The following is a 26,493-nucleotide window of genomic DNA, read 5'->3' as shown; positions in this document are numbered from 1 at the left end:
AATACAGAGTGGTTTCTGTTGAGAAGGCTGAACTTGTGCCCTACTGCAAAATGTTTTCTTATTACTGATATGTGTGCATGCATTCGAAAGGCTCATATTAATTTATTATATTAGCCTCTGAGCCTTTGTGAAATGTGACTTTTATGTTGTATCTTAGGCAATAAATTTCTAAGATCTCCTGGAGTCCTAAGAGGAAGTTTGATTTCTATTCTGGTTGGGAATTCCTTAGGACAGATACGGGGGACAGAGAACAAGCCATAAGTGCTACCTGAAAGGTGAGGCATCTGAACTGATCTAATCTTTAAATCAAAGCAAGTAGAAATGGAAGTAGTTGAGCTGGCAGTAGAAGACAATAAGGTATGCCCCATGGGGTAACGGGTGCCTCAAACATTACAGGTGGAAAGGGAGTTCTTCTGAATACATTTTCTTCTACATTCTCCTAGTTAGGATGTTGGTCTTTAGTCATTGGAGGATAGACATGTGCTGTACGAAAGAGATAGTACCTGGGCTTATAATTTTAACAAAGTTTGAAAATGAAACTATTATTAATAGTTGTATCTTTGGTCATTGTGCTAGTCTGACTAGACTAGAGAAACAAATTCATAGAGATGGAGAGTGGATGCTTGTTAGCCTCTGCTTGGTATTCTTGCTGACAAAACACATGGAGTTACACTAGAGTCCTGGAGCTGGAGGAGCCACTTGGAGACCCACGCCAGCGCTGAGATGCTTCCACCGCCACTGGATCCACAAGACTTTTCACTCACTGGCCTGTGATCTTCCTGCAGTCGGCGTCACTGCATATGTTGCATGAGTCTGAAGAGGAATTTACAGATGGGTACTGGACTTATGGACTTGATCTGAACTGGGCTGGGATGTTTTCTTAATGCACAATTACTCTTTATATAATGACATGACGTGGGGTTGTACATGGGGTGGCTCTCACAGCACCTAAAAACAATTGTCCTGAATCAAATAAACCAGGGGTCCTGCTTCATTTAAGCAAAGCCCAAGAAAAACCACACCTACTGCCTTTGAATCAATTCTCTCAGGAGCCGACGATGTCATCTTTCTTCCCACCAGGGCTGATGAGCCTCAAATACGGACTCTGTGGTTAGCCTTAAAGGTCTTTGTCTGTCTGCGCCTGTGAGCTGCAAGGCTGGCTTCCTGTGTATTTCTTTCTCCTTCTCCAGTTACATCTTCTCATTTCAGAAGTTTAGAGCACCATGGACTGGTTACTTCATGCCTGAGTTTTAATCTATGCTTAATGAAGGATTATTTAACAAAGATTCAATCTTATTCCCCCCCTCTCCTTGAAACAGTGTCCACTTAAAATGTTAAACGATTTCACAAGAAGTACATGATAATGGTCAAAATATAAAGCTACTCAAGAAGGGGGGTAAATTACAATGACACATCCTGGCTATAACTACTGTTAATAATTGTTGGTGTAACTTTCCAGAGACCTCATTATACACATGCCTTTCTGTCTGTATTGGTACAGTTATAAAACTTTGGTAAACAGTATTCCACGTAGAGTTTAGTAACTCTTTTTCTACTTAAAGGATTTCTTGAACATATTTTTTGTCATTATTCTCTTGCAGGTTAATTTTAAAATACATTGCATCTCACGATATTGATATTCCATTGTTACACCCTGACCGGAGGGGTGTCCCCTTCCACTCTCAACCAAGACCTTCTCAGACTACCCCCATACTGAATCTAGCTTAGCCTTCTTAGGGTCTTTCTGAGCCAGGTCTCCAACTCATCAAGGGGGTAGATGCATCCAGCTGCGCCCAGCATCTACCAGCCTCTGAGGGTGTAACTTGCCCGTCTGTCTGCTGCCAAAACTGTGCCCCCACCACCCCACCCCGAAATGCACGTGCCAAAGACTTCTGCCTAGGAGTGCTAGGCCTGGGGGACGAATGTAAGACGACCAGAAGTCCCGCTTTTTGGCGTTTTAAAACGGTCCCGATTTTTGGAAAGAATGCACGACAAGCTAGGGAACGGTCTATTTGGTCCATATAGACGAAATTTTTCATCAGGAACCCCACCCCCGTCAACGGTGTCCCGCTTTAAATCCGGTCACCGTTTAATTCCTTCGGGGTTGCATAACGTGCAGGGCTGAGTGGCTCAAGTTCAGACGCCACGTTCTGAGCGTGACTCGCCGGCGCGACCGGTCCCCAGGGCGCTACACTACGGGCCTCAAACGGCCGTGGGCCTTCCCCCCTCCCCCCACCTCTGTTTGGAGCGAGGGCCGAGCTGGATCGACCTCGGCGACTCGGGTGGTCTGGGCTGCAGCCCACCGGCGCCTTGCCCGGCTGTGGGCTGCTCGTGCACCGCTCAGCGGCCGCCCTTGGAGCCCGCAGGATAGAGGTTCACCTTGGCCCTCAGGGTCGCACTTGCGGCGCGGCGCGGGGAAGCCCGGGGTGCGGATGCCAGCCCCGCCCCGGCGGACGGTCCCGCCCGCGGACTACATTTCCCATCGGCCCCCGCGGCCGGGGCGGCCGGCGCGGCTGGCTGGGGCGAGTTGGCGGGAGTTTGGAGGCAAATTCCTCGGGCGTCCGAGGCGCGCAGTGGGGAGGTGGATCCGCTCGAACCCCACAGCTGAGGCTCCCGAAGCAGACGGTGAGGTTCCGCGCTGTTTGCGGGCCTTCCCATGGGGCCGGCGGGGCCGGCGTTCGCTAAAGTAAAACAGTGGGATGAACTTGGCGCGTGAGGACGGTGCGGTCGGGTGCGGAGGGGGCTGGTAGGGCGGTTCCGCGGGAGGCGGGTACGTGTGGGCGCTGCGCTCTTGGGGTACACCGGGGGGTGGGCAGACGCCGGGCGGCCGCGCGCTGCCCCGAGCGCGTGTGGTTCGGGACTGGCCTCGCTCGGGAGACAGCGGGGGGCGGGGGCGGGATCGGAGGTCAACTGGGTCGCCGCTCCGTGCCCTACGGCGCCGTGCGACACCCGGGACCCAGCCCGCGCGCAGCGTCTGCCGCCTGGCGACCCCTGGCCATTGACCGGGGCCCTGGTCCTTTTGTGACAACTCCAGGTGGCCACGTCGCCAACTCTGAGTTTGGGCGAAAACTGAGAACCGAGTGAGGGTTTCGTCGTGTGCTCTGGAGCCGAGCTGCTCAGACGTCTCACGCTTGCAAGGTTGGAAGTTCAAAACTCCTGCAGGGTGAGTTTTCTGTGGGAGACAGAGAGGCGGTCTGCTCCCGTAAAGATTCACAGTCCAGGAAACCCAATACCGTGTCGCCCAGAGTCCAGTAGCTCTTCCTGCATCCGAGCCAAATCTCTTCTGCATTCTTTGCATTTTTAGAAAAAATTCCTGGCGACGCCTGGAGGGTGGAGGGAATGTGGGGTTGAAAGGGGGGGCCGATTACAAGAATCTACGTATAGCCTCCTCCCTGGGGGATGGACAGCAGAGAAGTGGGCGGTGGGAGACGTCGGACAGTGTAAAATATGACCAAATAATAATTTATGAATTACGAAGGATTCATGAGGGAGGGGGCAGTAGGGAGGGAGGGGCAAAAATGAGGAGCCGATATTAAGGGCTCAAGTAGAAGGCAAATGTTTTGAGAAGGATGAGGGCAACATATGTACAAATGTGCTTGACACAATGGATGGATGGATTGTGATAAGAATTGGATGAGCCCCCAATAAAATGATTTAAAAACAAGAAAAAGAAAAAATTCCAAAAAACAAACTCGTTGCCATTGAGTCGATGACTACTCATGGCGACCCTGTCCATAGGAAGGACAGGATAGAACTGCCCCTGTGGATTTCTGACGCTGTGACTCTTTCCAGGAGTGGAACGCCCCAGCCTTCTCCCGGAGGGGCTGGAGGATTTGAATTGCTGCACAATGAATAATATTTCCCCCCCGGGGCGGTGGTTTCTGGAGTTTGGGGCCCCTACTGTTTTCTATCTTTAACCTCTAAGTTGCTGGAGATTAAGGACCCTAGAGGTGCCCCCATGGAGCCCTGGTGGTGGAGTGGTTACACGTTGTGCTGCGATCTGCATGGCCAGCAGTTCAAAACCAACAGCAGCTCCGAGGGAGAGAGACTGAGCTTTCTACTCCTGTAAACCGTTCCTGTCTCGGAAACCTACAGGGGGTCCTTAGGAGTCAGCATGGACCTGATGCCATCTCCGGGAGTTTTTGAGAAACATGACCCCAGCCTAAAGACAGGCGTTTGGGACACTGACCAATTGGATCTATTTAGAGCTGTGTCTTGGGTGTCTCAGTCTCAGTCAGATGCTGGACATGGAAGGGACCCAAGTCCGTCTCCTGAGGAGGAGGCTACAGAGTGGGAGTCTCCCCCAGGATGCCCACTTGGCATCATAAGTCTCGTGCCACGCCTTGAAGCTGGAAATGACCTAGCTGCCGGCTTCTCTGATCTTCTCAGGGCCAGCGGCGAGGTAGGGGTTTGTTCTGATTTATTCTGACCCCTTTCGGACTCCAGAAGAGGCTGATTGATACCTGATGTCGTATGGTTTTTAAACCTTTTTTTTTCTTTTCTGAGAACCCAGAAGAAGAAACCGCTGCAGTGCATCAACAATCATGATGGAGGTAAGTTTGATTTGGCACTTTCTTCTCGAAAAGGACGTGTTGATTTTCAGGTCAGAGGAACATTTGTTAATAGTGTTATGGCAAAGAAAATAATAAGCGACAGTACTGAAGAATGAGTATACCAGGAGATTGTTAATTGTATTCAATTGCTAATACTACCCAGGGATTTGTAGAACGTTCTGAAAGGTTCTGTCCGGGAATTTGCTTGTCTTAGTGACTCAGCTGTAAAACTGGCTCCAGGCTATCCGGTTTACATTGTTTCATGTGATCTGCATTTTCTATTTCCCTGCGTTTTGTTCATGTCCAGAGCAGTCTTGATGGTGAAAGTGTTTAATTGAAGATACTTTCCCAGTCATGTTGAAGAATGGGTTCAGGTTACTTGCGTCAGTTCTCCCTAATTTCTTTGGCATTCCCTCCTCAATCAAATGAAGTCATCTATTTGTTTAAATCACCGCTAATCCCCACCTCCTCTGTCAGCGCGAGTTTTCCCCAACACAGAAATAACCCTACAGTTCTTTTCAGTGATTCAAGTAACAGAGCATTCCTGCCAGTATTTTTATTAATGTACTAAGAAGGTTTTTTACCCTGGTCCCACCGTCCAGAAATAATCATTGTTGATGTTTCCAAATTATTTTCAAGTTTTAATTATGTGTATGACTTTTGGTTCCAGAGTAGAACCTTGCTAATAGTGGAAGCAATTAACTTCTTAAATAAGTACTTTGTGCCTACACATACAACACACCCTTAGCCTCTTTGAAATCGGGTTAATTTTATAATCCTGGCAAATTATAGTTTAATTTGCAGTATTTTTTTTTCTTTTCTTTGTCAGTGGCAGCTCAGAATCAATGAAATCGATATTCTGAATTGAGCAACAAGGAATTAGATTCTGAGTACTTGTGCAACTTACCCCCAAATCGTACAGTTTATAAATGAGAGAACTAGGATTTATCCATTGTTAACTCATTTCCTGTGCCTCTTTGTCACTTGTGAATTATGTGGGAAATTTTTTCATGACTATTTTATTTTTCACAGTTCAGTGTTTTTAAAATATATCAGATCAATCAACTCATTTCTCAAAATGGCTTCCCCCTTCGTCATGCCATAATGCCTTCTCTTACCACAAAAATTAAGAAGTCGTATTCCTTTAAAGAACTTTTTGTCCAAGCAATTTAATTTTTAATGTTTCTGATGTGAAATATTACTATGTTAGCTGTCATATTCCTGGTTTGGGTTTTGATTTTGTTTCCTATGACTTTGGAGTAATTTGAGATAATATTTTACTGTTTTTTTATTATTAATCATTTTATTAGGGGCTCATACAACTCTTATCACAATCCATACATACATCAATTGTGTCAAGCACATTTGTACATTAATTGCCCTCATCATTCTCAAAACATTTGCACTCCACTTATGCCCCTGGCATCAGGTCCTCATTTTTTCTCCCCCTTCCCCCCTCCCTCATGAACCCTTGATAATTTATAAATTATTATTTTGTCATATCTTGCCCTGTCCGACGTCTCCCTTCACCCACTTTTCGGTTGTCCATCCCCCAGGGAGGAGGTCACATGTAGATCCTTGTAATCGGTTCCCCCTTTCCAACCCACCCTCCCTCTACCCTCCCGGTATGACCACTCATACCACTGGTCCTGAAGGGATCATCCGCCCTGCGTTCCCTGTGTTTCCAGTTCCTATCTGTACCAGTGTACATCCTCTGGTCTAGCCAGACATGCAAGGTAGAATTGGGATCATGATAGTGGTGGGGAGGGGGGCGGCAGGAGGAAGCATTTAGGAACTAGAGGAAAATTGTATTTTTCATCATTGCTACATTGTACCCTAACTGACTCATCTCCTCCCCGAGACCCTTCTGTAAGGGGATGTCCAGTGGCCTACAAATGGGCTTTGGGTCTCCACTCCGCACTCCCCCCCTCATTCACTATGGTAAGATTTTTTGTTCTGATGATGTCTGATACTTGATCCCTTCTACACCTCGTGATCGCACAGGCTGATGTGCTTCTTCCATGTGGGCTTTGTTGCTTCTTAGCTAGATGGCCGCTTCTTTATCTTCAAGCCTTTAAGACCCCAGACGCTCTGTCTTTTGATGGTCAGGCACCATCAACTTTCTTCACCACATTTGCTTATGCACCCATTTGTCTTCAGCCATCGTATCATGGAGGTGAGCACACAATGATAGGAATTTTTGCTCTTTGATGCCTAATAACTGGTCCCTTCAGCACCTGGTGATCAGACAGGCTGGTGTGCTTCTTCCATGTGGGCTTTGTTGCTTCTGAGCTAGATGGCCGCTTGTTTACCTTCAAGCCTTTAAGACCCCAGATGCTATATCTTTTGATAGCCGGGCACCATCAGCTTTCTTCATCACATTTGCTTATTCACTCGCTTTGTCTTCAGCGGTTGTATCAAGAAGGTGAGCATCATAGAATGCCAATTTAATAGTATTCTTGCGTTGAGGGAGTCCTTGAATGGAGGCCCAATATCCTGCTACCTTAATACTAAACCTACAAATATATGCACGTAGATCTATTTCCCTATTTTACTCTGTTTTCTGAAAAGGTTCACACAGCAGTTTAGGTTCCCATGCAACAATTTCTGAACAAATTGGTCAGTCACATGGGTCACATTCTTTATAGTGCGTGCACTTTCTCATGATTTCCACTCTGGTTTGTTCTGTGGAGCAATCAATTTTTGTTTTGTTTTGTTTTGTTTTTAATCATTTTATTGGGGGCTCATACAACTCTATCTTTTGATAGCCGGGCTCCATCAGCTTTCTTCACCACATTTGCTTAGGCACCCATTTGCCTTCAGCGATCATATCAGGGAGGTGAGCACACAATGATATGTTATTTTGTTGTTTGGTGCCTGAGAAGAATAATCAGTTTTAAGGAACAGCTTGTGAAATTCAAGATTGTGTTTTCTGGATGTGTCTGAGGTGATCCTTCATTAAGTCTGACCAATTAACCCTAACCAAGTAAGAAATACTCTTTCTTCTCTCTTTGACGTTTCTCTGAATGTTGTGTGACCATCTTCTTGAGTTGGTCTTTCCCTTTCCATTCAGGTCAGAACTTCCCTACGCTCCTCGGACGAGGACTGCGCCTTCTCCATTCTCAGTAGCTTTAGTGGGGAAGGAGCTACCGTTTCCCTATTCCTCCTCCTTTCTTTCTTTCCTGCCGTTTTTCTCCGCAGTGATGATGGCCCTTTCTCCACATTAAGGGTGGATACGCACTGTGGTAAGGAGCCCTGGTGGTGCTGTGAGTTGGGCATTAGGCTGCTAACTGCAAGGTCCAATATTCAAGCTCCCAGCCCCTCCATGGGAGGAAGATGAAGTTTTCTGTTCCCATAAAGACTTGCCGTCCTGAAAACCCTAAGGAGCTCTACTCTGTCCTTTCTGTTTTATCCTGTGAGAATTGATTCTGGGCAGTGGGATTTTCATTTATGTACTATGGTAAAAGAGTAGATAGGATCTTACCCATTTCCGCCATTTGTTGTGTAAGCATGGGCTTCCTCTATTATAAAACAGGGCTGTTGTGTGCATGATGGCCATGGGAATGCACTAGAATGTGTTTGTACCAGCAATCCTTCTTCCCAGTCTCCTCAACGTCCAGTGAGGTCTCAAGCCTTATTACTTCTAGTCCTTTTCCGATTCTTGAGTTCCTCACTCTACTGTCATTGTGCCAGAGCAGGCCTGTGACCGTGGATAGTGTATTGATCTCCTAATTGGGATTTCTGGCTCTACTTGTCACTCTCACTCACTGCCATTGAGTCAATGTCGAGTCATAGAAACCCCCTGTTGGTTTCTGAGACTATAACTGTTTACAGGGAGCAAAGAGCCCAATCTTTCTCCTGCGGAGCTGCTAGTGATTTTGAACTGCTGACCAAGTGGATTGAAGGCGTAGCCACTATACTACCAAGGCCCTGGCTCTACTTTTACTTCTTAGCAAAGTAGTTCAGCTGCCCATGATTTTATGCAAGGAATCCCTTTGACTTTCAAGCTAACAGTCCAACTCTTTTATAGTTGTTGCATATTTACCAGAAAGCACATTCTCTAGTACAACACCAAGCTCTGGGGTGAAGTGGTGAGCAAAGGGTAATGTGTTAAGTCCTGCCAGGGATAGCTGCCATCAAGACATTTCGGACCTGGCCCTTCTTGTCAGCTTCTCCAAAATCACTCACTGTACTAGTCCCCCCAACCCCTTATCAGTCACCCCAGTTAGCTGTGTGCTCATCCAGCACAAGGGATGTGCATAGTCTCCCTCCACCTTCTGTTCACTCTATTTAGAGTGCTGGTCAATCCATTTTCTGCTTGTTTGGGTTCTGTTTCCTTAGTAAGTCCCATTTAATTTTGCTACCCAAAACTTTCTCCATATCCTCAGTCGAGTAAAGTGACCATTTCTAATAACAAGATTCTTCTATTTTTCTTTAGTGTCAATTTAATCTGCTTAAAACTCTTAAGACTTACCATCTGTGAGAATAAGCCCAAGTGTCTCGTGAGCTTTACTTTCAGCCACATCGCTCTCTAGTTCTTTCTCTCTCTCACTCTAGTCTACCCATGTTGAACTACTAGCAGCTCCCTCGATGCACCGTGCTATCTCCTCCTTTCATTGCACAAAGCACACAAAAGGCACGCTTCTGGGTTCTGCTGGACCCAACTCATGAACCAACTTATGCAAAGCCTCTTTCAGGGCTTTAATAGGGGTTGGTAGCATTGAGCGACTACATTCCCCTCTGCTGTTGTTTTTTTTTAATCATGTTATTGGGGGCTTGTACAACTCTTATCACAACCCATGCATACATCCATTGTGTCACGCACATTTGTACATTTGTTGCCCTCATCATTCTTAAAACATTTGCTTTCTACTTGAGCCCTTAATATCAGAATCTCCCCCTCCCTCCCCGCTCCCCCTCCCTCATAAATCATTTATAAATGATTATTATTTTGTCATATCTTACACTGTCCAACATCTCTCTTCACCCACTTTTCTGTTGTCCATCCCACAGGGAGAAGGTTATATGTAGATCCTTGTAATCGGTTCCCCCTTTCCACCCCACTTTCCCTCCACCCTCCTGGTATGGCCACTCTCACCACTGGTCCTGAAGGGATCATCTGTTCTGAATTCCCGGTGTTTCCAATTCTTATCTGTACCAGTGTACAGCCTCTGGTCTAGCCAGATTTTTAAGGTAGAATTGGGATCATAATAGTGTGTGTGTGGGGGGAGCATTTAAGAACTAGGGAAAAGTTGTATTTTTCATCATTGCGACACTGCACTCTGACTGGCTCGTCTCCTCCCTGCGACTCTTCTGAAAGGGGATGTCCAGTTGCCTACAGATGGACTTTGGTTTCCAATCTGCACTCCCTCTCATTCCAATTGATATGATATTTTGTTCTTTGATGCCTGATACCTGATCCCTTCGACACCTCATGATCACACAGGCTGGTGTGCTTCTTCCATGTGGGCTTTGTTGCTTCTCAGCTAGATGGCCGCTGTTTACCTTCAAGCTTTTAAGACCCCAGACACCATATCTTTTGATAGCCGGGCACCATCAGCTTTCTTCACACTTTTGCTTATGCACACATTTGTCTTCAGCAATCATATTGGTAAGGTGAGCACACAATGATATGATTTTTTGTTCTTTGATGCCTGATACCTGATCCCTTCAACATCTCATGATCACACAGGCTGGTGCACCATCAGCTTTCTTCACCACATTTGCTTATTTGTCTTCACATTTGTCTTCAGCGATTGTGTCAGGAAGGTGAGCATCGTGGAATGCCAGTTTAATAGAACAAAGTGTTCTTGCATTGAGGGATTACTTCAGTCCCTCTGCTGTATTTATCTATAGCTGAACTTTAACTTTATAAAACTGCTTTAATTAGATATTGAGTCGTAGAAAATTATGAGGGCCTTCAAAAAGTTGGTGAAAAATATATTATCTGTTAGTTTTACCTTCTGTAAACTTTTTGAAGCCACATCATATAAGGTTGAAAGAATAATTAAACACCAATGTTTGAAAAGTAGAGCATTAATCACTGTTAGAAACCCCATGTGTGCTGTGATCACCTTAGCCTCATTGCCTTTTCTACCCCTCAGAGGTAAACTATCTTTTAAGTTTGTTAGGATTAAGCCCTAATAGCACAGTGTTTAAGTTCTTGGTTGTTAACTGAAAGGGAACCAGTTCAAATCCATCAGCTGCTCCGTGGGAGAAAGATGTAGCAATCTGTTTCGATAGGACTGTAGCTTTGGATACCTTATGGGGCAGTTTTGTCCTGTCCCAAAGTATCAAAATGAGTTGGAATTGATTTGATGAGGTGAGTTGAGTTGTGTTTGCCATGTCAAAATACCACAAAGTGAGTAACTTCAAAGAGTAGAAATTTACTTCCCCACAGTGCCGACAACTAGAAGTGTGATTTTCAGGGGTCAGTAGGGCTTTACTCTAGCTCTAGCCCCTGTAGGGACAGCTCCTCCTTCCTTATCCCCTTCAGTTGCTAATAGCCAGTGTTTCATCATATTCCGTGATTTGTGGACAGAGCCTTCTGTGCTCTCTTTCCTGTGTCTGTCTTTCTATGTCATGGCACACTCAACCGTGACTCGGACTTGAATGAACTCGACATGGGCATGATTTAATTAGCTAAGGAAAACCCTATTTTCCCACTCAAGGTTACAGTCACTTGTATACAGAAGTTAGGGCTTCAATTTATATTTTGAAGGGATACAATTCAATCCATACCACTCCTCTCTCTGGCCCCAGAGGAATTCATGCCATTCCCTTGTGCAAAATACATTCACCGCAGCCCAGCATCCCCTAAAGTTTTAACCCATTCCAGCATCATTTCTAAGTCCCAAATCTCATCTCCTGAATCATCTAAATCAGGTCTGGTGAGACTCCGAGGATAATCCAATTTGGGATGAAATTCTTCTCTAGCTGTAATCTGCACTCAAAGCACAATGGTGAAACACGCATAATAAGACAGACATTTCCATTCCAAGAGGAGGAAATTGGAAAGAGCAGAGTCGTGATAAAATTAAGATGTCAGTACAATCAAGTTCAGTTGATTCCGTTCTCTGTTCCAATTCCATTTCTGACCGTTCTTCTGATGCTGACGACCTGGGACTAGGGCAGTTCTCACAGGTAGAGGGCGCAGTCCTGCATCCTGCCTATGTGACCCAGATGCTAGATGTCAGCTGGAAGCTTGAGGTTTCCAGGAGCACCTTCATGGCTGACCTGCTGGCTCCCATTACTCTCATGGTTGTAACTCACTAGAATGACTCGCAGAACTTGGGACAGCACCAGGCTTATCATTATCATTTTATTATAGCAAAAAAGAATATAAATGAAGAAATGCATAGATTGAGGTTGGGAGGCATCCCAGTGTCCCAGAGGAAGCACTGTTCTCCCACATGCACAGGTGTCTCTCACCAGGCAGGACATGCCATGAATTTGGTATCCAGAGATTTTATAGTATGGTCTCTTGATATAGACATGATTGAATCCAACCTGCACTGGCCTCCCCTAAGGTAGGACTCATGTTCTTTTGTTTTTGTGTTTTTGTTTTTCTCTAGTCTCACTAACCTCTATCTAAGTAAGGTTTGGAGTTAATTATTAAAGATACTTCAATCATTGTAAAAATTACAGTGTTTAAAGGTTACTTCTTAGTAACCAAAGACAAAAGAAGACCAAATTCTTTGGTCAGCATTAATTATAAATCCCACACAAGGGGTACCAGGCAAGCCTGAAAGTCTACAGGACAAATTTTGTTAGATTTCAAGGCTTGAAAATGATTCTTTATCCTCTGGGCACATCTGGGCAATGACTGTGGATAAAGGCCCTGCTTTCTGGATTCTGGGTGGCACACTACCCTTCTCTTGTAGACCTGAATATTAGCCCTGTTTTATAGGTCCACTGGGACATTAGCCTTGTTCCCTTGATTTTAGGCCATGCTCTTATTCTCCCTTACTATTGGAGCAATGACCTCACACTTGGTACTGAGTGGCCCCCATTCTCCTTGGCCAACAGATCACCAGCTTCTTTCCTTCAACTTAGGGCATTGAACTTGTGTATTGATCCCATTCTCCAGACCCCCAAAATTGGGAGTGTTATTCTTTGAGAATTAAGAAGTCGTGGCCCCATCCTCTGTGCTCAGTCCCGCCAGTCTCTGAACTACTCCCAGGATCATCCTTTTTCTTGTAAGTCATTAGATACTCACAGTTAAGTTGTGCCATTGTCCCATTTCCTGCCTGTTGAATTCCAGGAGTTGGACAGATTTCCTTTATTTCATCCTGTCTCAGCCAAAGGAAGAGCTCGGGAAAGATCTGGGAGAATCCCAAACACGAAGCTTCCTGTTATCCTTTCCCTGCAGAATCAGCATGCTTCTGTGTCCTGGCACATTGATATGGCAGAATATTGTCAACCAGAGAAGTTCACCTGAGCCTTGGTGTCCAGAGTTTTATTGGAACGTCTTTACATCTGTATGGCTGATTTAATCTTAGCCTTGTGGTAAAATGAGTTCCTTTATGAGGAGGTTTCAGAAAGTTCATGGAAAAAATGGAACTTTCTTTTTGAAGGCTCCTTCTTATGTGTCCCTTTGTATATGCATGTAAAAGTTGGAAAAAGAATTGATGCCTTGAAATTTTATTGTTGGCAAAGAATATTGACTATACCACCGAGCCAGAAGAATGAACAAATTTAGATCATTCATGATGCTAGGTTACATGTCCTCCTCTCCCTGGAGGTCAGGCTGATTGATACTGTGTTGCTGTAAGCTCTATACATGGGATCACATGTTTGATCTCTCGTCTGGCCACCCCCATACTTTGTCTTCTCAACATAATCTACCCATGGGCCCAACATGACTAACTAAGACATTTATGTAGGACAAAAAACTTGACCTAGCCTTGGTGGTTTCTGAAAACAGCCCTTGGAGTAGCCCAGAGTTGAGATACTCTTTTTTTCTCAAAAAGTTGGACAAGTAGGGGCTACATAGGACCCACATCTAGCCAACATACTTCAGGAAGGGAAGGGGGCATGATATAGTCAATTATTGATTGGATGATAGTAACTATGCATTAGGCCTCAGTCACACATAGGCATGAGGTCCCTATGACTTGGAATCCCTGAACCTAGGACTTTCCTCATTCAGGGTTCCCTGGGTTTGGGGATAACATCCATGAATGGGAGGATATGGCACATTCTTAGGGATAATGGAAGCCCTATTCCAGGAGCTCTCCCAGACCTTTCCTGGTACACCTCTTCACTCGTAGTCTTTCTGATTATAATTAAAGTATAAGGTAGTATCAGGAAAAACGGGGGGAAACCTCACTGCCGTGGAATTGATTCCGCCCCAATGACCCTTTGAGACATAGTAGAACTGCTCCTGTGAGTTTCTGAGGTCGTAAGTCTACAGGGGCTTTAGGCCTTATCTTTCTCCCAAGGAGTAGGAAGGAGGCCAATGTGTAACCCACTACAATACCGGAACTCCTTTTGTTGAGCCATTATAGAGCATTAATGAGCCCACAGGGAGCAATGGGATTCTGGGTAGTTGGTGGTCAGAAGCAGGCTACACAAGCGGTTGATTAGTGAAGTCCTTGTCCTGGGAATGTGGGTGATGGAAAGTAGTCCATGAAAACCAGAATTTTGCCTAGTTTGTGGCCGAGCCCCAGGGACTAGGAAGAGAGAGGTGAGCTGGCTAGTCTGTAGTACTGGGTGTTGTACAGCATCCTAAGCCTAGAACTTATCCTGGATTTGACTGACCTAACTTTGTGTGGTTAGGTTGAGAAAGGAAATGTCACAGAAGTGGCTGGCAATGAGGATCTTAGAGATCTGGCAAGGTCAAACTTGGATCGAATTCCGGAGGGAATTGATGAGGATAGGGATTTCCCACCTTGCCCTTTTTATAGCATCATAACACTTAGTCAACTCTCCCCTTCTTCCTCACTTTCACCCCTGGTAGCCACAGGTAAGCCTTGCTGTCTTTGCTGTTGTGTACCAAGCCCATTCAGACCCAGGCAACCCTGTATGAGAAAGTAGAACTGCCCCACTGGGTTTCCTTGTTTGTAGTCTTTATGGGAGCAAATCACCAGGTCTTTTCTCCCACAAAACTGCTGCATAGGCTCAAATCTCTAGCTTTTTGATGATCTGCCAAGCACTTAACCATTGTGCTACCAAGGCTCCTTTGGTATCTGTATATATTCATATTACATACAAGTGAGACTGTATAATGTTTGTTCTTCTGTGACTAACTGACTTCATTCAGTATGTTTTCAATGACCATGTTGTGGCATGTAGCAGGGTTTCATTTCTCTTGATGGTTAACAGTCCGTTGTATGTTACATTTCACATTTTCTGTATCCGTTCATCTTTAGATTGTTTTCACCTTTGGGGCATTGTGACTAATGTTGCAAGGAACATTGGTGTTGCAATGCACTGAACTGCTTTGATCTGCTAGTCAAGGTCTGTTACTTTTAGGCCCAAACTGACCACAGCCTTTACCTTTTGTACGTGGTTGAGGAAAAGACGAAGAAGAATAGCTGATAGCATGTGGAAGTGGTATGAAATTCCAATGTCAGTGCCTGTGAGTAACATTTTACTAGGCCGTAGCCACATTTGTTCATGTACATGCGATCTGCGACTCTTGCCTGCGGAGTTGCAGAGTTGTGACAGAGATATGCATATCCCACAAAATTTAAGCTATTTATTATGCAGCCTTTTATAGAAAAAGTTTGCTAATGTGCATCTTTTTATTCATGTGCATTTAAACACAGATATTTTTATCTTGAGCAAAGACTCATTGTGACCGGTTTTTAGAAATTACCCATCTGAGGCCAAGAAGAAAGTTTGCATTTTAGAATTGGGTGCATTGTCCCCCATAGTAAATCAAGTTTTTATTTTTCTATTTAAATACAATCTATTTTTCTAACTTAATGTCTCTTGCAACCTTTCAGTTATTTATACTGATGGGTTAAAATTGCTCACTAAAGAGGTTTGATTTGTTTATTGTTGTAATTCCCTTTTTTATATTTATGTGTGGATCTTTTGCATATTACATACCGTATTATTCACTAGCTGTGTGCACAAGTTATCTTTCTTCATCACTTTACTCCCAATCTTTCAGAATTCTTATGTTTTAGATATGTCCAGCACTTAGCTGGACTTTAGATTTTGACATCTTTCTCTTTTAACAGGAAGATTTAGTTCATTTACAATACTTGTAATAACTGATATAATTGAAAATACCGTTCTTACCTTATTTGTGCTTTCTGTTCTACCTTTTCTATATTTCATTATCATGTAATTTTCCTTTCTGTTTGAAAGTTATCAACTATTTTTGTTGGCTATCTTAAATATTTTTGCAATCTTGATTTCTTGATTTACCAGTAACTGAAAACTAAAGGATATCTTTATGCTTTTGCTAGCTAATAACGAACAACTAGCGTATTCTCACTGGTCAAGCAGGTCGTGTATTTTCTTTCATCATCCCTTTTCTAACCCACAAGACATTTTCGTCATTTTAAATATTGAATGTTGGCTTAGATTAACCGTGTATTTACTAAAGTTTTATTACTGACTTCTTCTCGAATCCTCTAATGGATAAATAGGAAGAAGGCAATCACAAGTGTTGAGAATTCTTGGGTACTGGGCCTATGTTGTGCTATGCACTTGTATGTACCAATTATCTAGACTTTTTTATTCTTAGACCTGGGCAAATAAGGGTAATTTTCTACCTTGTGCCAGAGGCTACATCTATAGGAGCAGGAATATTCAAAAACTATGATACATTTGGCTCTGGTTTCCACACCTGAACCTATCTCTTAAAAGAACCTGCATAGTTTGCTAATAACGTTCCTCTTCTGCATTGCTCTCTCCATTTATTTTGTCTCATATTAAAGATGGTTTTGTACTTTGCTTCCACAAATAGTGTATTTATGTGTGATTTCAGGACCTGAAGTTCAAAGATGTGGCCATTTACTTTTCTGAAAAGGAGTGGGAATGCTTGGAATCCACACAGAAAGATTTGTATCGAGATATAATGTTGGAGGCTTACAACAACCTGGTCTTACTTGGTAGGTTTTTTTGTACCCCACAAATCGAGAATGGGCCTTTTGGAATGTTTGTATTCTTTGCTGTGAATTTCTTATAAACACTTTTCAAATCAATGAGTTGTCCCTTTTGGAGTTGAAAATGGGTCACCCTGTTTCTAACCTTTACCCCTTACTCTGACCCGTAATCTATTTGCTCCTCTTTCTTGGCTACTCATGGACATGTTTTATTTAGTTTTGGAACACTCACATCATAACCCATTTCTTTCTTTCTTTTTTTCCCCTGTTCCCTTGAGCAGGACTCACTGGTTATAAGCCAGCTGTGATCTCATTATTGGAGCAAAGGAAAGAGCCCTGGATGGTTAGGAGAGAGGAAGCAAAAGCCTGGTGCCCAGGTGAGCAATGGTGAATTTTTGGTGGTAACCAAGTTTGCCTCTGAAAAGTTAGCACTTCCGAGACATTAGTACAACCTTGTCTCATATATCCTTCTCATTTCACGAACGGTCTTCATCTCCCCTCTAGGACAGAGTAGACCTGCCCCCTTTGAGAGGTCGAGGCTGTAAATCTTTACAAGAGCAGAAAGCCTCATCTTCTTCCCTTGGTTTCATATTGCTGACATGAAGGTTAGCAGCCCAGGACCACCAGAACTCCTTTTAGAATATACAAGGGGGCTTTAAAAAGGTCCACGGAAAAGTGGAATTAATAGACAATAGAATTTTTCCATGAACTTTTTGAAGATACCTGGTATACCCAGAAGTGGGACTGCTTGCTGATCATACGATATTTCTATTTCCATCCTTTTAAGGAAGTGCCATATTGTTTTCCAAAGTGGTTGTACCACTTTATAGTCCCACCAGCAGTGCATAAGAGTTCCCAATTCACACACCATCACCAGCAGTTGTTTTCTTCTGTCTTATTGAGCTTTGCTCTTATTGCTGGGATGCGATAGATCACTTTGTTTTGATTTACAACAGTCAAATGGCTCACAGTTGCAGGCATTTCTTTTTGTGTTTGTTGGCTGCCTGAATGTCTTCTTTGGTCAAGTGTCTATTCGTGTCGTCTGCCAATTTTAAATTGGATTATTTGTCTTTTTGTTGTTGAGATGTTGAAGTTTTCTCTAAATTTTAGAGACTAATCCCTTGTCAGATACATATCAATTTTCCTCCCCCCAACAAAAAAAATTTAGGTTCCCTTTTGGGCGAGGTCTTTTGATGCACATAAATATTTAATTTTCAAAATACCCCATAATCTAGTTTGTTTTCTGTCTGTGTGCACTTTTGGTTGTGTGTGAGTCTTCAGAACAGACACCATGTCATAAAATGTTAGCCCATTTAGGTCCATCTCAGATTTCTAGCTTGTAAAGCTATAAGACAGTGAATTTTTTTATTGTTTTAGGTCACTGGGAAGAAAAAAACCAACACTGCCATTAAGTTGATTCACAGTCATTGCAGTTATAAGAGAAAAGGATACAAATTAAAAGAAGCATAAGGCAAAGAATTCATAAGAGATAAAATATTGTCTGTAAAGGTCTAAGATGACAAAATGATTAATATGGTATAGGAATTCAACCAAGGCAAGTATAATGGAAAGAATATAAATGAAAGAGTGTGGCTCAAAATGAAATAAATAGGGAAGCAGGGTTCAGATAATACAGTGCTTTGCAGATATGGTAAGGAAGTTTAGATTTTCCTGTACTTGCAGGGGAAAGACATTGTTTAGTGATTCCTATACTTTTAATTGTCTCAGAATCCTTGAAGGAAGTTGAACACAAAATTATTGAATTGTCCAGGCCCTGATTCAGGCAGAGTATGTGGCAGACAGGCAATTCAGAAATAAACAAGTAAAAGTATAACATAATCTGATTTATATAAGAGTTAAAGTACTGATGTTTACCAAAAAAGGACTTATGGATGGATAGAGGAGTTAAGAAATAGAGCAAAATACTTACTATAGAATCTAGGTACGGGGAGGGTAAAGGGAGAGTGGGTTGGAAAGAGGGAACCCATTACAAGGAACTATGTGTGACCTCCTCCCTGGGGGACAGACAACAGAAAAGTGGGTGAAGGGAGACGTCAGACGGCAAGATATGACAAAATAATTTATAAATTATCAAGGGCTCATGAGGGAGAGGGGAGCGGGGAGGGAGGGGGAAAATGAGGACCTAATGCCAGGGGTTTAAGTGGAGAGGAAATGTTTTGAGAATGATGAGGGCAATGAATGTACAAATGCGCTTTACACAATTGATGTATGTATGGATTGTGATAAGAGTTGTATGAGCCCCTAATAAAAATGATTAAAATAAATAAATTAATTAAATTTAAAAAGAGATTTTTTAGATAATCTAGGTAGTAAGAATAGAGGCTTATTTTCCATTTATTTTTTATCATTTTATTGGGGGCTTGTACAACTCTTATCACAATCCATACATATACATCCATTGTGTCAAGCACATTTGTACATTTATTGCCATTTCTCCATTTATTTTTACTTTTGAAAATGTTCTTAATGTGGAAAACATAGATAAGGTAACAGGTGACCATAAGTTCTCTGCACACAAAGTAAGTAGAATAATGGGCTTCCATTTTATAAAGTGGTATCAAAAGTTGGTATAGATGTCAGAATGAAGTATACAAGGGGGTATCAAAAAAAAATGGAATTGCTCTGGGCAGAGTGGAGCTTTCATAGTATGCATTTTTCCCATTCACGCGAGCATCGAACAACTCGCTCTGAGTTAGTGCATCCAGTTGTGTCTCCTGGGAAAGTTCTCTCTGGTTACAGTGAATTTTTTTGTAAAAGCAGTTTCACTTGAACCTCAATTTTTGTGATGACCAATTTAAGAGAACAGCATACAGCTGTGAAATTTTGTATCCTGCTCAGGAAAAATGCCAAAGAAACTGTTGTGATGTTGAACATAGCTTGCAAAGACAGTGCTATGAGAAAGCTCGAGTGTATGAGTGTTTTTCTCGATGACAAACCTCGTTCTAGACATCCATCAGCTTCCCCAACAAACAAAAATTCGTGCACTTGTGCTCAAAGACCAATGATGACAACGACAGGCCATTGAAGAGATGGGGAAGTTATCTGGACTCATATCTTGGAGCTCTGTTCAGCTAATTTTAACAGATTGGGGAATGAGGAGGATAGTGGCAAAATTTGTGCCTCAGGTTCTGACTGACCAGGAAAAAGAGGGTCAAGTGGAAACATCCTGTGCTTTGAAAGAGCAGCTCCGAGCAACCCAGACCGATTTTCCAAGGTCATTACTGGTGATGAGCCATGGTGCTATGCTTAGGACCTTGAAACCAAACATCAGTCAAGCCAGTGGAAGACGCATCTTCACCTCACCCAAGAAAAGCTGGGCAAGTGAAATCAAAGACCAAGATGATGCTCATTTGGTTTTTTAAATGTGAAGGGAATAGTGCATTTGGAGTTCGTTCCACCAGGTCAGACTGTTAATCAAACTTTATATTTAGAGGTTCTGAAAACATGACAGTGTGTGACATAAAAGGCCTGATTTGTAGCAGATTGGGGACTGGTTTTGTAGCCACCAGAACGCACCTGCTTATGCAGCCATCTCAATGTGCCAGTTTTGGGGGCAAAAAACAGCATGCCTCTCTTGCCCCATGCGCCTTTACTCACCTGACTTTACTCTATGCAACCTCTTTTTCTTTCTGCAAATGCAGAGGGACATGCAAAAGCAGCAATTTGATGACATAGAAGAGGTGAAGGAAAAAAACAAGGGAGGTGCTCTTTGTCAGCCATCCAAACAGATGAGTTTGAAAAATGTTTCCAAGAATGGAATCTCAGATTTGACAAATGTAATAGAGAGTGCTTTGAAAGTGATAAGGTTGTTTTGTAAAAAAAAAATTTAAATACATAACTGAAAAAATTTCTTTTTGGGGCGGGGTACCCACTTGTATGAGCCATGTTAATATCTTAGGAGAGATCTTTGCTGGCAGAGATTCCAAGTTGAGGGTGCGGGGGTGGATACTTGCAAATTTAAAGAAATATCAAGTAGATCAGGAAGCTAGGGAAAAGTCAGCTAATGGAAGGAGGTAGGTAATAATGTCAGAAAGAGATAATAGACAAGTACAGGGGGAAGAAATGGGGAGCTGAAATCGGGCTCAAGTGGGAAGAAAATGCTTTGAAAATGATGATGGCGGCAAATGTGCTTGACACATTGGAGGAAGGTATGGGTTGTGATAAGAGATGTAAGAGCCCCCAATAAAAGTATTAAAAAGACAAGAACATGATCTGATCATAGTGGCTCCTATGTTGATATAAAGTATTAGAGCCTCAGTAGAAACAGGAAGGCCAGTTCAGGGAGAATACTTTGTTAATCCAAGTGAAAAAGGGTGGTCGCTTGGGCTATTGTTAAAGATGCAGATAGAATTAAGATAGATAGATAGTGCCCTGGTGGCACAGTGGTTACAAGTTGGGCTGTGATCAAGGCCAGCAATTTAAAACCACCAGCTGTTCTGCAGGGGAAAAATAGGGCTTTCCAGTCCCACGAACAGTTACGGTCTTGGAAACTCACAGAGACAGTTCTGCCCTGCAACTTCGTGGCAGTAATGAGAGGTTTTGCTGTTAGATGTACTTTCTTGAAATAGGTCTTGGATATTCCTGAATATCTGTATTTTGTTTTTTTAATTATGGTTAAGTATACATAACAGTACTTGCCATTTTAGTCATTTTTTACAGGCTCCCAATCCTATACAATCATCACTACTACCCATTATCTTTTTTTCATCACACTTAACAGAATTCTCTGGCTGTTTTGATTCTCACCAGAAGCAGGAGAGAAACTGCCTTCAGTTTCCTTTATGAGATACCATATTTACTCTGTTCTTAACCCCACTGTGAGTTTTTCAAATTGTAATACAGTGTTAAGAGCTCTTTAAATTTTTATGATATAAAAGAGGCAACACTTAAAATTTTTTTGCATGCACCTTTTAGTGAAATCGATTACATTCTTTTCTCTCTTTTTTTAATAAATCATTTTATTTGGGGACTCTTACAGCATTTATAACAATCCATACATCAGTTGTATCAAGCACATTTGTACATACCCTGTCTCCCTGAAAATAAGACAGTGTCATATTAGCTTTTGCTCCCAAAGATGCGCTAGGTCTTATTTTCAGGGGATGTCTTATTTTTTCATGAAGAAGAATACGGTATACATTTATTGATTATTGTTTTATTAAAAGAGACCACGCACTTCCTGTCTGCTCCGGCTGCGCTGCGGCCAACAGTGAGCTGTGCGGTCCAGAGTCCAGACTAACGGTAGCTTGGGGGGTGGGGGGGGGGTGCCTTGTATTTCAACGAGAGGCAAAACTGTAAGTAGGTCTTATTTTCAGGGGATATCTTACTTTTGGGGAAACCGGGTATGTTGCCATCATCATATTCAAAGCATTTTCTTTCTACTTGAGCCCTTGGTATCAGCTCCTTTTGATTACATTCTTTGAGTTGTGTAACCATTCTTATTCTCCTTTTCTGAGTATTTTCTCCCTTATTAACATAAATTCATCATTCTCTGAGGTTTCTATCTAACCTTTCAAGTTGCTGTTATCAAATTGATCCCGTATAAATCTGTAGGGAGAAGGAGAGGGTTCCCCACAAATCATCCCAGGTCCAGTAGGCGCAATTGTACAGCGATAATAAGTAAAGATTATAGTAAAGTCACAGAGAGCATGAAAGGTAGGGGAGATATTGGAATAAATGGAGTCAGGCACAATTCATGGTAGCATGCTCACCTCAGCCCCGCTTGGTGGTCCTCGTGGGGGGAAGCCTGGCCATGATAGCAGGAGAGAGTCTCGGGGTCCGGGAACCGGGGAGAACTTTTTCTTTATTGCTAACCAAGCATTATATCTCTTTAGGGGGACATGATTACAGGTAACCGCACGTCACAGTAAGGGGCAGTACGATAGGTATATACATTGTAGGAAGGGGATCTATGATAGGCATAAGGGTGACAGGAAGGGGATGAGCTAGGGGTGTGCCCATAGGAATGGGGAGGTCTAGGGGTATACATGTGACAAGTTGGGCAGACCCTAGATTCATGATGGCAGCCTAACCTTGGTCATCCTTGGGCAGGTTTGACCTCTCTAGAGTCTCCTACAAGGAAACAGACAACTACTATCCTTATCAGAAGGGAGTGGGCCCTACTTGTGGGATAAACAGTGGTGTCTGCTTGGTCTAGATGGCTGATAGCTCTTAGGGGTAATGACCCCTAATCTACTCCTGATGACCTCCAAGTATATAGTCATTCTCAAGCAGCTATGTCTGACATATATTTGGGGGAGACAACTTGAGAGAAATCCTTCTGTTTCCCATATAAATCTTAAAAGACTAATGTTTCACAGATATTTTTTACCAGCTCAGCTAAATTGTTTGGTTTTAATAAGACATCAGGAAATGTTTTGGTTTAAGGTTTAAAGGCTATCTCAGGACAATAATTTCAGGGTTCATCCAACCTTCATAGGTTCTAGGAAATCTGAAGTCCATGAGAATTTGAAATTACATTTTGTATTTTTCCTCTTTTGATCAGATGCTTCTATAGAATCTTTAATAAAAATGCTAAGTAAATATGAAGTGCTGAGGTCCACCATAGAATTAGATAGCTTGCTTATAAAGTGCCCTTTATTTATTTTACTGGCTTTGTATTTCATTATATGTATGTACCACATTGTCTAGCCATTCTTCTTCTGATAAGCATTAGTTATGTTAAACGGTTCTCTAGAGAAACAAAACCAGGCCACTAATGATTTTATATATAATAATAAATAGTTAATTAATCTGTAAAGCGGTACAAATAGCTCAGTGCAACTCACTTCCATGAGATAGCTAATACACTGGCAGTCCTTCAAGTCTTGAAGGCCACCAGGTAGTCCTCTGTAGAGCAATTCAGGCTATCTGGCCACAGACAGCAAACAGCAAGGCAGGTCACCAACAGTCAGCCAGATGACAGGGTCCGACAGTCCCCAACTCAAGTGATATATACTCCAGTAGCATGGTGAAACAGGTCTTGAAGGAACCTGAAACTACAATGACACAGTCCACGGGTTAGGTGTCCCACAGGTAATGTAGCTTGCAAATTGAAGCAGAGAACAAGCTAAGGCAGCCGCATACTTGCCGATCATCAAAGAGCAAGAGACCTGAGAGCTAGAAAGGCAAGGCTCACCGAGCCATTTATCTCTCCAATTAATCCCACACATGTTTATTGGCCAGGTTGGCACAATAAACCTTAACTATCTCTGGTGGTTTTCACCTTGTAGTATTGTGAATAATGCTGCAGTGAACGTTGGTATACAAGTCTTTGAATTTCTTACTTCAAATCTTGTGGGTATATACCTGGGAATGAATTATTGGGTCATAGGGCAGTTCTAGTTTTCTCTTTTAGGGAATTCTATACTGTTTCCCACAATGGCTATTCTATTTTGCATTCCCACCAGCAGTGGGTAAAAGTTCCAATTTCCCCACATCTTTACCAACATTATCAATTTCTTGTATTTTGTGTTTTTAATTTTAGCCATCCTGTGGGAGTGAAATGGTATCTCATTGTGGCTTTGACATACATCTCTCTGACTGATAGCATTGAGCATCTTTGAACGCACCCATTTGAGTGCCCTCTTTGGTAGTGGCTGTTCAAGTCCTTTGTCCATTTTATGATTAAATTGTTTTGTCGTTCGTTCTGATTTTATATATTTTTTGGTTATTACATTCTTGTTTGATATATGGTTTCTCAAAATATTCTTCCAGTCAGTATTTTATCTTTTTTGTAAAATTTTTTGATGAACAAAAGGTTTGATTTTTAAGGGTTTCCATTTATTTTGTATTGTACTGTTTGTACTCTTCTCAGTTGATACTCTAGTGTTAAAAAATTGGCCTGACAGTGTTGCCTTTGCATTTCTTTTTTTTTTTTAAAGATAAAATGGTTTTCATTGTTATATTGTAGGTCCTTAATCCATTTTGAATTTGTTTTCATGTAGTATGAGACATAGATGCTACTTCATGTTTCTTCACATGGAAATACAATTTTCCCACAACCATTAATTCAACAGACTCGTCTTTCCTCATCAAATAGACTGTAAATTATTCACTACTTTTAGTTTGTCATTTATACCTTGAAACTAATTTTGCCTGCAACATGAAAAGACTTAATGGTTTTTGTTGATTTTTCTTGTTGTCTTACAGATTGGGAATCCAGAATGGAAATCAAGAATTTGTCTGTAAAAGAGGAAAGTTGTGAAATTGAATCATTGAAGCAAGAAGTAACAGAAAGGCTTTCAAGCTCTGACCTTGAGTGTGTCGGGTCCAGAGATGATAGGGAAAGCAAAGTTCAGTTAGAGAGACACCAGGAGGGACAGTTCAGACACACAGGGATAACACCCGGTAGCATACATCAGAGAGTTCGTACTGGAGAGAAAGCCTGTGAATACAAGGAAAGTAAAGCTTTCAGGTCCCAATCGTGCTCTGCTCAAAATGGAAAAAATGGTAAGAAAAAAGACAGTGAATGTGAGGTGTGTGGAAAAATGTTTAATAGTCGATCAGACTTGATTCAGCATCAGAGAATTAATGACAACAAAATAAGTAACAAAAATAAGAAGCATACCTTTACTTGTGACTCTCAAATTACTCATCCTCAGAAAACTAATACTGGTGAGAAACTGCATAAATGTAAAGAATGTGGGAAATCCTTTAGTTCTAGTTCGCAACTTAATCAGCACCAAAAAATCCACAGTGGTGAGAAACCCTATAAATGTAAGGAGTGTGGAAAGGCCTTTCCAACTGCCTCACAGCTGAATAAACATCAAAGAGTTCACACCGATGAGAAATACTATGAATGTAGAGAATGTGGGAAAACCTTTAGCCGTCCCTCACACCTTACTCGCCATCAGAGAATTCATACAGGTGAAAAACCCCATAAATGTAAGGAATGTGGGGAAGCTTTTCGTTATGACACACAACTTAGTCTTCATCAGATAACTCACACTAATGAGAGAGAATATGAATGTAAGGAATGTGGGAAGGCATATAGCTGTGCTTCACAACTTACTCTACATCAAAGAATTCATACTGGTGAAAAACCCTATAAATGTAAAGAATGTGACAATGCTTTTATCTCCGAGGCTCACCTTATTCGCCATCAGAGTGTTCATACTGGTGAGAAACCTTATAAATGTAAACAATGTGGAAAATCCTTTCGTCGTGGTGCAGAACTTACTCGACATCAGAGAGCTCACACTGGTGAGAAGCCTTATAAATGCAAGGAATGCAGGATGGCCTTTACATGTAGCACAGAACTTATTCGACATCAAAAAGTTCACTCTAGTGAGAGACCCCATAAATGTAAGGAATGTGGGAAGGCTTTCATTAGAAGGTCAGAACTTATTCATCATGAAAGAAGTCACAGTGGTGAAAAACCCTATGATTGTAAGCAGTGTGGGAAGGCCTTTGGCCGTGGCTCAGAACTTAGTCGCCACCAGAAGATACATACTGGTGAGAAACCTTATGAATGTAAGGATTGTGGGAAGGCTTTTTTTCGTGGCTCACACCTCACTCAACATCAGAGAATTCATATAGGACAGAGGGATGAGTGAGGAAATGTGGAAAGGCTCAGAGCTTGCTAACAAAAAATTCAGACTAGAATGTGAGAAAACATCTGAGGCCAACCATTTATTAAATATCAGCATTTATATTTGTGAAAACTTAATATCAGAGTTTGTACTATAAAAGCAAGGCCTGAATAGTATTTATTTAAGGGCCTGGATTTATTTAACACTTGTTACTAATGAGAAGCTTTTATAAATACTGGAATAAAAAAAAACTCATCACTTCAACTTATAGTGACCCTGTGTATATAGTTTATGAGACTGTAAATCTTTATGGAAGCAGAG

General features: G+C 42.3%; 1 protein-coding gene across 2 annotated transcripts; it reads left to right on the top strand.

Annotated features, from left to right (window-relative positions):
* Positions 1-2,576: 2,576 nt before the first annotated feature.
* Positions 2,577-26,493, top strand: LOC115870360 (zinc finger protein 568-like). Of its 2 annotated transcripts, none has more exons than XM_045292894.1 (6): positions 2,577-2,625; positions 3,035-3,163; positions 4,514-4,553; positions 16,501-16,624; positions 16,900-16,995; positions 24,791-26,493. In XM_045292894.1, the coding sequence occupies exons 3-6, from the start codon at positions 4,545-4,547 to the stop codon at positions 26,194-26,196; spliced, it is 1,635 nt and encodes a 544-aa protein (XP_045148829.1). In that variant the 5' UTR covers positions 2,577-2,625; positions 3,035-3,163; positions 4,514-4,544; the 3' UTR covers positions 26,197-26,493. The 2 variants fall into 2 exon arrangements, with proteins under 2 accessions (XP_045148829.1, XP_045148828.1); XM_045292893.1 differs by having other exon boundaries at positions 4,507-4,553.

The sequence above is a fragment of the Echinops telfairi genome, unplaced genomic scaffold (genome assembly GCF_000313985.2).
Source record: "Echinops telfairi isolate 266 unplaced genomic scaffold, ASM31398v2 ScPeMD7_655;HRSCAF=1070, whole genome shotgun sequence".
NCBI classification, from domain to species: Eukaryota; Metazoa; Chordata; class Mammalia; order Afrosoricida; family Tenrecidae; genus Echinops; species Echinops telfairi.
Note: the sequence above shows the minus strand (reverse complement) of the source record. Positions and strands in the feature narration are given on the sequence as shown.